General features: G+C 43.1%; 1 protein-coding gene across 1 annotated transcript in view; it reads right to left on the bottom strand.

The window, feature by feature from the left end:
• The window catches only part of RAB8B (RAB8B, member RAS oncogene family), a 37,573-nt gene extending 25,305 nt beyond the window's left edge, over positions 1-12,268 (bottom strand). Inside the window, exon 1 of the mRNA XM_063449403.1 lies at positions 12,047-12,268. Coding sequence (XP_063305473.1) covers positions 12,047-12,170 — 124 coding nt within the window. The 5' untranslated portion in view covers positions 12,171-12,268. The remainder of the gene's footprint in view (positions 1-12,046) is intronic.
• Between the last annotated feature and the right edge of the window lie 1,365 nt (positions 12,269-13,633).

Below are 13,633 nucleotides of genomic sequence, written 5' to 3'. Positions count from 1 at the left end.
ACGGCCTCCTTCCTATTTATCACTGATCAAATGCTATAATCTGATAACTTATCTGGCAAGAAAACAACTGCAATGTGAAGGTGAAGAACATCAAGGTCAACCGCTAACAGTCTTGGCAAAACAAAATAAATACAAATATACACATTTAGATAAAATATGGAACTACTCTGTTAAAATGTGGCCTGGTTTACCACTCTGGTGGTAGAATCCCAGACTTTGCCTAGTTTAGTTCTAATTTTATTTTCTCTATTTCTCAAAAATGTAAGGCTCTGTGGTTTGCTTGCCTATATGTTGAAACTAAATTGGGAATATAAAGCCTAAAGACTCCAACTACTCACAATGCTGCCAACATAAAGTATGTACGTCCTTGGATTGCTGACATTTTGGGATGCACATTTCGTTATATAGTTTATTGCTCCCTGCTAGGTTTTGAAACACGGATGACTACGTAAATAAATAAAGATTGTCTAAAAATCTAGTTTATTGCTTCAATTATTAATGAAAGTTTATATACATATATCAATGGGCAAGAGTTTCTGACAATATGTAAAAGCATTGTCTATATCCTCCAACTTTATTCAATAAGTCGTGTTAAATGATTTTTCCCCAAGATGCTCTATTTTGTTTGAAATGAAATATTAAAGAAACTATAACTTTAGCAATATAAACCTGTATTCCTCATGCTATAGTGCCCTTTCCCTCATTATTTATACCCACAACCCCCACAACTTGTCCATAAAAATTAACCAAAATAAAACTTTTTACTCACCCTTTTCTAGTTCCAAGACTCCAACGGCGATGTTCTTGCGGAGTCACGGCCTTCTCTATTGTTGTTCTAACCCAAGCTCCTAAAAGAGCATTGGGGACCTGATGTGCATGGGCACATAGAGGTCACCCAGGTTTCCCCATAGGAAAGAGCATTGGGGACCTGATGTGCATGGGCACATAGAGGTCACCCAGGTTTCCCCATAGGAAAGAGCATTGGGGACCTGATGTGCATGGGCACATAGAGGTCACCCAGGTTTCCCCATAGGAAAGAGCATTGGGGACCTGATGTGCATGGGCACATAGAGGTCACCCAGGTTTCCCCATAGGAAAGAGCATTGGGGACCTGATGTGCATGGGCACATAGAGGTCACCCAGGTTTCCCCATAGGAAAGAGCATTGGGGACCTGATGTGCATGGGCACATAGAGGTCACCCAGGTTTCCCCGAAGGAAAGCACTGTATTCAATGCTTCATATGAGATTCCGCATCAAGTGACAGTTTTACTGGGTCAGTGCAGCAGATGATCCCTTAGTTACTGTCCTGTCCTGAAGACAGTGTCTTACATTGCATTGTTAAAACGACAAGACCACTGCAGCCAGACCACGTCCTGGTGACTTTAGTGGATCTTTAAAGCAACACTTAAGGTACCATAGCAACATCTAAACTAAGTTATGGTGCTAGTAAGTCCCAGGTGCTGGCACACATTTACGTTTTTTTTAATGAATGGGGAGCTACTGACTGGCAGCTGACAGCCCTAGGTCAATCCACGGCTCCCCTGCCCGAGCTAAGATTTCAGATAGCGGAAGGACCGAGCAATACGGGGATGGTACACAGACTTTGGGGTTAAGCCATTCACGAACGGTTTAACCCCCTAAAAGGTGAGCTAGACCAGGGACCTCAGGGCACAATACCAATGTCATACTGATAAAGTGGTTATGCTGCCCAAACTGGTTCTTTAAAAATTTAAGAAGTGACCTCACAATCCAATTCAGCTCATGCACAGCCAGGACACAGAGAGAAACACAGTTTCAAAGCTTTAAATTCAATGTTTTAAAATGCCAGGCAATATTTAGAATGATGATTTGCAGGGAAGCCAAAATGCACATGCTGATGCCTAGTTCCGAGGATAGGTCTCTATATTTATAAATCATTTTTCAGAAATCACTGAAGATATTTGCTAGATTTAGGGGGTATGTAAATAGAATATTACAAGTCCTGGGGAGTAAGTTTGAAGTTCCATTGAGACAGACTAACAGAAGTTAACTATTCAGTTCTTTGTCATGAGATGAATACGTACTCAAAAAAAAAAAAAAAACCTTTCACATTACTGAACATTAAAAGTAATACTGGGATAAAGTTATTTCCATGAGGCTATCACCATGGAAACAAGTGGGATGCTCTTGGTGTCTTGTCATTTATAATTTTGCCCCACAATCGTTCTTTATAAAGCTTTGTTTTTGACATATCCCACATGGAGTGCAAAACAGTGGAAATACTGGGTCAGAGACCTCGGTCTAAGAGTGGTGGCAGACAATTCAAATAAGGGTTGGAGTTTAGAATAACAGACACTGCTAGTGTACAGGCAAAGATATAAAAAGGACTGAAGTCAGCTGATCTCATTCTATCACTGGTCACCCATCGCATGTAAGTGTACAGACATTGTAAACCTGTACTCACAAGAGATGGCCAGTGATAGGCTCTTCACTGCTCCAGATTTCAATACAGTCAGTCATAAAGTCAGCAATTATTCAGAGGAATGCTTTCATTAAGAGTCCCAATGTCTATTATAAGCAAATTCCTTTTACTTCTGACCTGCAGCACATGGTCTGAGAAAGCAGTCATTAACAGTACTCCGGTTATTTCAATCCATACTCCCGGCAAATGACTCTCTGAAAGGTTCATTTAATATACATACACATGTAAATCTTAAAGGGGTACTCCGAGCACTAGGACAAGCTATGCCCATTGCACTGTACACTGTTAGAGGAATGAGGCCTTGTCCCTGTCCAGCATTTTATAACTGCTGCAATTTGCCCCTAGAGATCATTATAGGGCCTTATGCCTGCCCAATATGTGTCTAATGTGTGCCCACTATACATGTCCCACTTCCTGCAGCCAAATCTGTAGTACCATCTAAACTCCATTCAAAAACCTGTGATTAGAACAGTATAGAATCGGTAAGCGGACAGCAAGAGACGTCTGCAGCATTTGATCTCATCTGATGATGTACCAACTGATGGACTTTGGTCCAACTGAATTGCCCAGTCTCCAAGAAAATATATTTTATTCTGTTATTGTTACAAAGCTGTGTTTATGCTTTACAAAGACCTCTGCGTACACCCCCCACCCGAAAAAATGAATAAAAAAATCCTAAAACCTAAATTGGTTTCTAAAGATTGTATGCTTTATTAAGGCTGCTTTAACCCTTTAAGGACCAAACTTCTGGAATAAAAGGGAATCATGACATGTCACATATGTCATGTGTCCTTAAGGGGTTAAGCAGGGGGGAGGAAAAAAAAAGTTTAAAAAAGGATGTTGTTTACCACTACATACTAATATATGCATGTTTCACGTGAACTACTAATGCTGTGTTAGAAATTCTGCTGATATAAGTAAAACATTTAGGGAAGTCCAAGAATATATGTGAGTCCTGAACACATCAATTTTTACTTTTTGACTGACTCAGAAAAACTCCCTTCACAGCAGACTGGTGGCAGTCATTATCTTAGAATTCAAATTCTACGTGTATTGTGATTGACTGAAATATTCACCAGGCTGCCTTCTCTTATGTCAGTCTATCCCTGCTACAGCGCTCCAAAAATGCAGGGCAGGTATTGCAACTTTGACAATTATTTGTGTTCATAGACCAGACCCAAGGAACATCTGAGCGTGAAGTGACAGACTGGGTCACAAACAGGAGCCATCTGTTTAGAGTTAGCAAGACCGACCAATCTACAAATCCTATGAGGCCTGAACAGCCTTAATTCTTTCAAACTCAAACGTTTTGCACAGCACATTTCATCATTGCATCCACACTGGGATTTTTATAGAAAAACCATCAAAATAATAATTTGCATTTATCGAGCAAACAAAAAGTTACCAATGAATACGAACACAGTTATTTGCTAAAAGAGCATAGCCAAGAATTCAATGTGAATTTAAAGTATAGGGAAAAAATAGCCAAGTGGAAAAGAGATTTTTTTTCTAATTTGCCAAAATGCTAAATTTCAAAATGTAGTGAACAACCATGTTATAATTACAAAAGAAACTTAAAAATGGAAAAATAAATAAAATCTGATCTAGTGATAAACAAAACATGAGAACAAATGATAAATGTAATCTTCAATCAGATAATGTGCAGGTAGGGACATAAACAGGAAACCGTGATGACAACTGAGTCCAACATGAAAATGTATAAGCTATTCTTGGCACACTTCTTGCGCACACCTATGATCATTGGAGGTATAATTCTAAGAGGATCTACCTCAACTCTCCCTATCCTAATGAGTTCAGAAAACCCACCGTACACCTCGAATTAATTATCCTAATCTGTTAGAAAAAAAAAAGAAAAAAAAAAGTTCTAGAAATTCGTTATCTACAGAAATCACATTCAGTCTCTGGGATTTTTTTTGTAGATAAATAATTTGAAACAAGTTTTTTTTTCCTTTTTAAACAGATTGTGACAATTTGAAAACTATTATCCAAGAGAATTGTATCGAGACCTTAGTCACCCAATGGCATACCGGTGTATAAATAATTATGTGCGATTGATGAGCTTTGAGAAACATTAAAAAAACAAGTGTAATAGGACAGGGTGGTATGTGTATCACGCAGTCCCATTTTGTGGACTTGTGCAGATGTGATAAATACAGTAAGGCAAATCAAGTATACACACGTCACTTTGCGTTCACTGGATCGATCTCATGTTCACTACGACATGGGCATTGAAAGTGTTAACCTTAATTTTGCTGCGACAGCATAAGTTATTTACATGCTTACAATGGCAATTATGTATATAGTGCCAACATATTCCGCAGTGCTGTACAGTAGGTAAACAAGACAAACATTTAATTGTAACAAAACACGTATGATATACAGGGACAGTAGGTGAAGTGGGCTCTATCCCAATGAGCTTACAATCTAAATGAAGGGTACTCAGGTATTCAATAAGTGGTACAGACAGGAAAATCATGAGACCTTGAAAATATTACTAACCTATTGGTCAGATAGGCCAAGACACAGAACCAGCTGGATGTGGTTCCAATTTGGTTATAAGCACTGGAGATTAAAACACTCACAATGAACTCAGCAATTTGGAAGATGGAAACGGTAAGGGGTATGAGGGGGACAGTAAAGGAGTAGGCTACAGGAAGGTGAAAGCATGAGTTTCAATTTCACAAACTGGATATATCAGTGTAAAAACCACACTGGGAATCCCCTAAAAGGATTCAAATGTCATTCAGTTTTGAAATAGCTTCAAGAGGACCGTTTGTGGGTTTTTTCTCGAGCCAGACGTATTTGTGCGTTCATACATGCACAGTCACACACGCTGTATGTAGGAGTTATAGCATTAGCCCAGTAACTGCATACTGCAATATCTTATAATACCTTCTTTATTGGACACAGTATCTGAAACACACGCACTTTCTTTACATGGTCACTCCAGGAGACCACATGATACACACAGGGTTAACTCACTAAAAGGAACAAACATGTATTCCTGACACTATAATCGTAAAATAACTATTTATGTCACCGACTGCATCTGTTTACAGTAAAAAAAATAAATAAAATTAAAAACAAAAAAATAATGTGATTTTATTCGCCTTTTCTCCCACGCCGTGCCATTCTCGCTATGGCCGAGATCATCAAACTTGATGATCTTGGTCAATTCAATGCTTTCCCATATCAAAGCTTCGAGAGGCTATTGCGCATGCGCAACAAGACGCCAAGCTGCACCAACAGAGCATGGAGACACTGAACGCCAGTGCTATGCTGGGCTAGGAAGTACCTCTAGTAGCAGTCTTAGTGGCTGCCACTAAAAGGTGTTACCGGCATAATGCAAACATTGCATTGTCTCTGAAAAGGTAGTGTTTACATTAAAAAAAACCTGCAGGGACATGCTATAAGACACAAGAACAACTACATTAAGCTGTAGATGTTCTGGTGACTATAGTTTCCCTTTAAGTATGAATTATCAGCATTCAAAGTAAATTTCTAAAGATCTGTAAAAATAGTAAGAACATTACTTTTTTTAAAATTAATTTTACACAGTTTCCAAGTCACCTATTTTAGCCCAAATTGTAAAATTCACTCTGCACTAACTTTGGACCGTGGACAAATCAAAATGTAATGAATGTGCCTAAAATGCACAATTTAAATAATCACTCCAACCTCCATGACCACTTGTGCATTTAGAAGTTGTAATGAAGCAAGAAACTCCTTCCTTTGATTGGCGCATTCATGGCGATTGCTGCGCATGCTCTTGCAGTCCATCAATGCTTCTCTATGAGAAACATTTGATTGGACCATGACAAAAAAAAGACAATGACTCCAGAGGAGGCGTGGTAATAATAGAGTACCTCGGGTTGGATTCTTGTTAAGTTTTACTGAAATTTTAAATGTTATCCAGGGGGGGAAAGGGGAGGGATGCACTGAGAGAACTATAAAGAATATAAATAATGGTAAAACTGGTTTAAACCGGTTTGCTTTCACAAAACCAATGTGCGACTTGAAATTGTATATAGTATACATACTGTCAATTACATTCTGTGAACGAATTAAAAAGGCTATGATGAAAAAAAAAAGGCAATTAAACAAAGAACACAATCTTAAAATCATACGCTTTCAGGAAGGATGTGGGAGTTCACAAGCAGTTTAAACCTTTCAGTTTTCATAAAAGCATGCAGCATATATTAATGCATTGCCATTACAATCTGTTCCCCATATCCATTCACAAATAAGATTGCTAGCTCTGGGGAGCAGACTGGCAATTAGCAGAGTAAGAGTGGGTGTAGATATAGTGTTACCAAGGAGGGAGAACGACAATACAGCCATAATGAGTCATCATGCCACTCAGCAGATATACAAGCTGTACATCTCGTTCTCGGTCTACTGCGGACACAAAATATGGTGATTGAGTTTAAGACTCGGTTATACAAAACAGCATTCAAAAAATCTCTCGGTATTTACTGCTTATTGTATTTCAAGTGTTGGTGTAATACCTACATGCTGTTGATATGTTACCAACAGTTCATGCTTGTCCAAAGGTCACTCCATGACAGTGTACAAACTGATCACAATGCGACAATCTACGTATTTATTGTAAACTGACCGCATGAGAGTTAATTAGAATACAAACATGTGCCTTGTTCCCTGAATATGATGCTACTGTCTAACAGTCATGACCGCCTACATGCCACAGTACTACTGAAAGGGCAACGTGGAGCAATGCTTTTACAGAACAGTCTTCTTAGAATCCATGCATTGAAAAATAATATACAAAAAACAAGCAAAACTGCCATTATAAAAACACAATATTGTGGGTCACACTGAAAAAATTAGAACAGATCCCCAATCAATGGACTGCTCCTGCACATTCAGAATTGGAACCTATAATTGTTTAAATGATCTAGTAGAGGTAGTGGGGTTCTGGGAAGATTCCCTCATCGAAGATACTATGAGAAAAGGAAAATGTGTCTACTTTTAAGGAAGATCTCTACATTTACACAATACTTTCCAAGCAATGCTAACAGTAGCCGTAGTTTGATAATTAACGGGGTACTTGAACCACCAACAAAACCCTTACATTATCGAAAAGATTCTCAGCACAGAGTGGCCTAGAACTGCAATAATGTGTTGATGTAAATAAACATAACTGCTACAGCTCTAAGCCTGACCCTCAAAGATGTCAATCAGAAAGGGTGCACTGGGCTTCCTGAATTCATTTTGTACAAGTGCATTTAACTTGTACTGGGCTCTCTCCTCCCAAAAAAGCGAGCTGATCCATATACAGTCTATAAAGATAAAAGGACTCTGCATTAAGCAAAGCATGTTTAAGAGGAATTAGTGAACATAAACAAAACATGTACATGAAATTAATATTTTAATATGAGGTTTTATTAAACGATTGTCTGTGGATGTTGGGTAATCACCAAACATTTACTACAGAACGTGCATATGGGATATAATAAAATCCAACTTGGAATATGTGAATTTAATAATAGATGTGTTTTTCCACCTTAATGTCTTCAAAAATTGCAATACTGCGTATAACAGAACGGAATTTTGTATTGCTTTTGAGTCTTGTTAAAGGACCCCTAAAAGGCAACCAGACCACCTCATCTCAATGATATGGTCTCGGTGCATTGGTCCTATAGTTTTAACCCTGAGAATGTAAATTATTGGCGTTTAGTAGATACAATAATTCTTACATTGCAGGGTTAGAGTGAACCCGTTGTGAAAAAATTCAATGTACCTGAAATCACTTCCATATACATTAAATATAGCATATATCACAAATATACATGGCGCATTAAATGTAAAATATATTGATTTATTCGCCTTTCCTCCATTCCAGCGACACTACGTGGTAGTTACTCATGTAACACCCATCTCCGGGCCATCCTCCACTCGGTCCCTTCTGTGATTTGCCCTGATTGGGAGCACATCCCCAGGCAGGTAAAGCACCTCAGTGGTCGACATGCTGGCAACATCACATCACTCTATATGCCCCAGCTGTGTGTAAACTTAATTATGGGATGTCTTTTCTGCTCTTCCTGGTCAGCCAACGCCTTGGCACGCAGAGACATTGACTAACAGCTGGGAGAGAAGACTCCTCTTAAATAGGTTTTTCTCCTAATCTATACATTTGCTAGTACAGTTTACAGTTTATTTTATCCTCAATCTAATGAGCACATGTTGTTTGGGGCATGACGGGTGCCCTTTAATACTGCCATTAATGGCTGTGTTTATGAGCGAACCGAGCCACGTATGTGCCTTCTGTCCCCAATGCTCCTCTATGAGACGCATTGGATTGGACGTTTAGAACAGAGTGACATCACGGGAGGCAGATACAGAATCTACATGGACTCTATATTGGCTCTGGATAAACCAAAAAAAAAGTCCCAGAGTCTTAATAAAAATAATTCAATAAGAACAAAGGCTTGTATTCCTAATGGTATAGCTTTCCTTAACCCCTTAAGGACACATGACGTGTGTGACATGTCATGATTCCCTTTTATTCCAGAAGTTTGGTCCTTAAGGGGTTAAAAGGTAGTCATAAATATTGCTACTTTTCCGCAAATCCCAGTTTAGGGAATTACCCCATATGGGTGTCAATATTACATTAGCAATGAACCGAATACCAATATAATATGCTCATCACTTAGCTGAAACAATATAGAAAATAGAATAAAAATAGGGAAATCATTAGATAAGACGATATTTGCTACTTGTCTATTTAATTCCTCCCCCCCCCCCCCCACCTCTTTCTGAAACTGAAGTCAAAGCCAGTTTTCCATTAAGACAATCATTTGGTTATCAAACTATTTATGTTCCAACCCCACACCCCACGATCACCAAGTTCTTTGAATTATAAGTTATTATAGCATCTATTAATGCATATAAGCTATTGCCGTGATCTCAGAACCCAGGACAGTTTAACTTGTATAGCGCGCCCATTCGAGCTGCAAGTTCCCAGCAATCTTTCTATAGCTTACAGCGTGTCCGTCAGCATTTGTCACTACAGTGTGAATTTTATATGTCATGCCAAAACTACATAACTAATTCAAAAGAAAAACTAAAAGAAAACATTAAATCCATTATTGTAACCTACAAATGTTAAGTGTCACACTGAAATTAGCACTCGAAGCACCAAAACTACCACATTTCACTCTAGTGGTTATGGTGGCAGGATCACCCAAGTTAGAATCAAACTCTTATAGAGTGATCTGACAAGGATGGGGGCTCTCAAAAAAATCACTGGTTTTATTTTCAAAACCACTTCAAGATGATGTCATATTGGCGCTTACACTGAGCCCCAAATTTATCCTCTGTTGGAAACGTGTGCCCACCTGACAGAATATAACTCTTACTTTTCCTGTATGCAATGACGCCAGCCATCATTGGTGATCACCCTCGTGCCATTAACTGCGTACACTGTGCTGCTGGGCAAAAAAAACAAAAACCTGGAGTGATCTCTAGATGGGTACGGGCTGCTCCCAAACAAAGATCACTAAAACAGCACTGCACAGGGAGATAAATCAAATATAAGCTTTACTTTAAACTTTAATGAAATAACATTGAAAGCTACAGGAGCGGCAGGCAGGGTGGGGACCAGCTCAGCATAGAGAAGTTACAGATTCCAAAAGGAGATGCCAATTACACAAGTACAGCAGCTAGAGGCTGAGTCAGTTTTATGGAGATACTGAATATCATCATCATCATTATTATATTTATATAGCGTTAACTTATTCTGCAGCGCCTTACAATACAATTGCAATATTTTGCAATAAATCAGAAAATTACAGTATGTTACAGGAACATTAGGTTGATGAGGACCTTGCTCAAACAAGCTTAAGAGTCTAGAGATTGGCAAAAAGGTAAGTTTCTCCAGTTGCTGAAGAACTACAACTCCCATGATGCCTTGCCAGGACCCCAGGGAGTTGCAGGGCTGGGGCAGCCCTGGCATAGACCCTGAAGCAGCCAGCAATGTACTGGAACCCCTGGCACTCCAGCTGTATGTGGACTCCATTTCCCAGGATGCACTGCGAGTCATGCTCCAGGACCTGGAGACCTGGGCAGCTGGGGTGGGCCAGAGGGCACTGAGTGAGGGCAGGTGGCAGCCCTGGCATAGACCCTGAAGCAGCCATGGGCAGCCAGCAATGGTACTGGAACCTCTGGCACTCCAGCTGTATGTGGACTCCATTTCCCAGGATGCACTGCGAGTCACCCTCCAGGATCTGGAGCCCAGGGCAGCTGGGGTGGGCCAGAGGGCACTGAGTGAGGGCAGGTGGCAGCCCTGGCATAGACCCTGAAGCAGCCATGGGCAGCCAGCAATGGTACTGGAACCTCGGGCACTCCAGCTGTATGTGGACTCCATTTCCCAGGATGCACTGCGAGTCATGCTCCAGGACCTGGAGACCTGGGCAGCTGGGGTGGGCCAGAGGGCACTGAGTGAGGGCAGGTGGCAGCCCTGGCATAGACCCTGAAGCAGCCATGGGCAGCCAGCAATGGTACTGGAACCTCTGGTACTCCAGCTGTATGTGGACTCCATTTCCCAGGATGCACTGCGAGTCACCCTCCAGGATCTGGAGCCCAGGGCAGCTGGGGTGGGCCAGAGGGCACTGAGTGAGGGCAGGTGGCAGCCCTGGCATAGACCCTGAAGCAGCCATGGGCAGCCAGCAATGGTACTGGAACCTCGGGCACTCCAGCTGTATGTGGACTCCATTTCCCAGGATGCACTGCGAGTCACCCTCCAGGATCTGGAGCCCAGGGCAGCTGGGGTGGGCCAGAGGGCACTGAGTGAGGGCAGGTGGCAGCCCTGGCATAGACCCTGAAGCAGCCATGGGCAGCCAGCAATGGTACTGGAACCTCGGGCACTCCAGCTGTATGTGGACTCCATTTCCCAGGATGCACTGCGAGTCATGCTCCAGGACCTGGAGACCTGGGGTGGGCCAGAGGGCACTGAGTGAGGGCAGGTGGCAGCCCTGGCATAGACCCTGAAGCAGCCATGGGCAGCCAGCAATGGTACTGGAACCTCTGGCACTCCAGCTGTATGTGGACTCCATTTCCCAGGATGCACTGCGAGTCACCCTCCAGGATCTGGAGCCCAGGGCAGCTGGGGTGGGCCAGAGGGCACTGAGTGAGGGCAGGTGGCAGCCCTGGCATAGACCCTGAAGCAGCCATGGGCAGCCAGCAATGGTACTGGAACCTCGGGCACTCCAGCTGTATGTGGACTCCATTTCCCAGGATGCACTGCGAGTCATGCTCCAGGACCTGGAGCCCAGGGCAGCTGGGGGTGGGCCAGAGGGCACTGAGTGAGGGCAGGTGGCAGCCCTGGCATAGACCCTGAAGCAGCCATGGGCAGCCAGCAATGGTACTGGAACCCCTGGCACTCCAGCTGTATGTGGACTCCATTTCCCAGGATGCACTGCGAGTCATGCTCCAGGACCTGGAGCCCAGGGCAGCTGGGGTGGGCCAGAGGGCACTGAGTGAGGGCAGGTGGCAGTGTGGGCAGCAGGCACAGACCCTGTGAGGGTGGCTGGGTGGGTACTGACCGATGGTGGAGATGAAGGTGGTGTTGAAGGCGTCCTCGCTGAACCTGAAGAGCAGGCAGGTCTTGCCCACCCCGCTGTCGCCGATCAGCAGCAGTTTGAACAGGTAGTCGTACGTCTTCGCCATCTTTAGTCCTTCCCTCCCCGGAGTGAGGGGAGCCAGCACCGGCCCGCGGGGACAGCGACAGCCAATGGGAGCTCAGCACGGGGACCCCCGCAGCCTGCGTCTCTCTTCCTTCCAAACGACCCGACCACTTGCAAGTCTTGGGCGGGGCCTGGCGCTCCGGCATCACCCCGGAGACGGGTGACGCGCCTTCATTGACCACGCCCCCTCCCCTTCGCGGCATTGGCCAGCCGTCCTGCTGCGAGTTCAGCGGCAGTGGGCGTGTCCTGCAGCAAAGCTTCATGGGAGATGTAGTTGGGTGGTGTTTGGCCATGTGCCACAGTGCCCATCCTTACAGGAGCCCCCCCTGACTTTGATTCAGGGTGGGAATTCCTGCAGAGTTATTCACTAAGCACCGAATTATGATAGCCAATTAAATCCAAGCTGTATCTGTAGCAGGGTTTGGAGAATGTATTAGTTTAACCAAATCAGATGGTTTTTTTTTGCTAAAGCGGATTTAAAGGGCGCCTGTCGTAACGCTTTGTACTTGGCAGAAACACATTCCTCATCATATTTCATCTATACATAGCGCTGGCAGATATATTGATTCATGTAAAAAAAAAACAACTGTAAAATGGTGCTCCCCCCTTCCTGACGACTGACTGGCTGTCGTGATGGACAACCTTCCGCACTCCAGATTTTGTGGACTACATCTCACATAATGCTGTTACAGCTATAGAGTTCCCAAAGCATCAGGGGTGATGTAGTCCACAACATCTGGAGTTGCCAAAGGTTGCATATTCCCTGGCATTGACAATAGCTACGTGAGAGCACGCCTACTGGCAATTTTCTGGACCAGCTTTAATGTGCGTTCCATGTGCGTCATCGCGTTAAGCGACCCCCGGGGAGCAGGACAGGTAGCATCCCCTCCCGAAAAAATCAACCTGCAGCAATTTTCAACACAATTTTCAAACCAAGCTGGTGTCTTCAGCAGAAAGGAAGAACGGAGTGACGATTGATCTCACTCCGTTCAATGGGCTGATGTGCTGGCAATGAAGTCAGTAGGTCAGCGTCATGGTGGGCTGTGCCTGATGTGGGAAGGTCATGGCAGGTTTCACACATGAAAGCGGTAAAAAGAGTCAAGAACAAGCCGGCGGGCTAATAGTGTAACTGGATCCGTTATGAAGAGATGAGTATGCAATCTCCTATAGTGCAGCAGGATTTTAGCTTCCTGTACGTCCATCCTGGGTTGATTCCTTGATGTCCCATATCCAAGAACACCAAAAGAACTGTCCCCAGCAAGCACAGCACAAGCACACATTAGATGTGTTCGTACTATGTTGAGGGCACTTGGAGACAGAGAGCTCTTCATCTGCTCTTTGTGCATGGTCTATGCTGAATGGGGGCAGCCAGGGATGTTGTCAGTTAACCAGGCTGATACACCACTTTTTGGGAGACCTGGCCCTGCAGGATTGCCCATTTTGAGT

The sequence above is a fragment of the Pelobates fuscus genome, chromosome 3 (assembly GCF_036172605.1).
Source record: "Pelobates fuscus isolate aPelFus1 chromosome 3, aPelFus1.pri, whole genome shotgun sequence".
NCBI classification, from domain to species: Eukaryota; Metazoa; Chordata; class Amphibia; order Anura; family Pelobatidae; genus Pelobates; species Pelobates fuscus.
The sequence above is the reverse complement of the archived record's forward strand: the minus strand, read 5'-3'. Positions and strand labels throughout refer to the sequence as shown.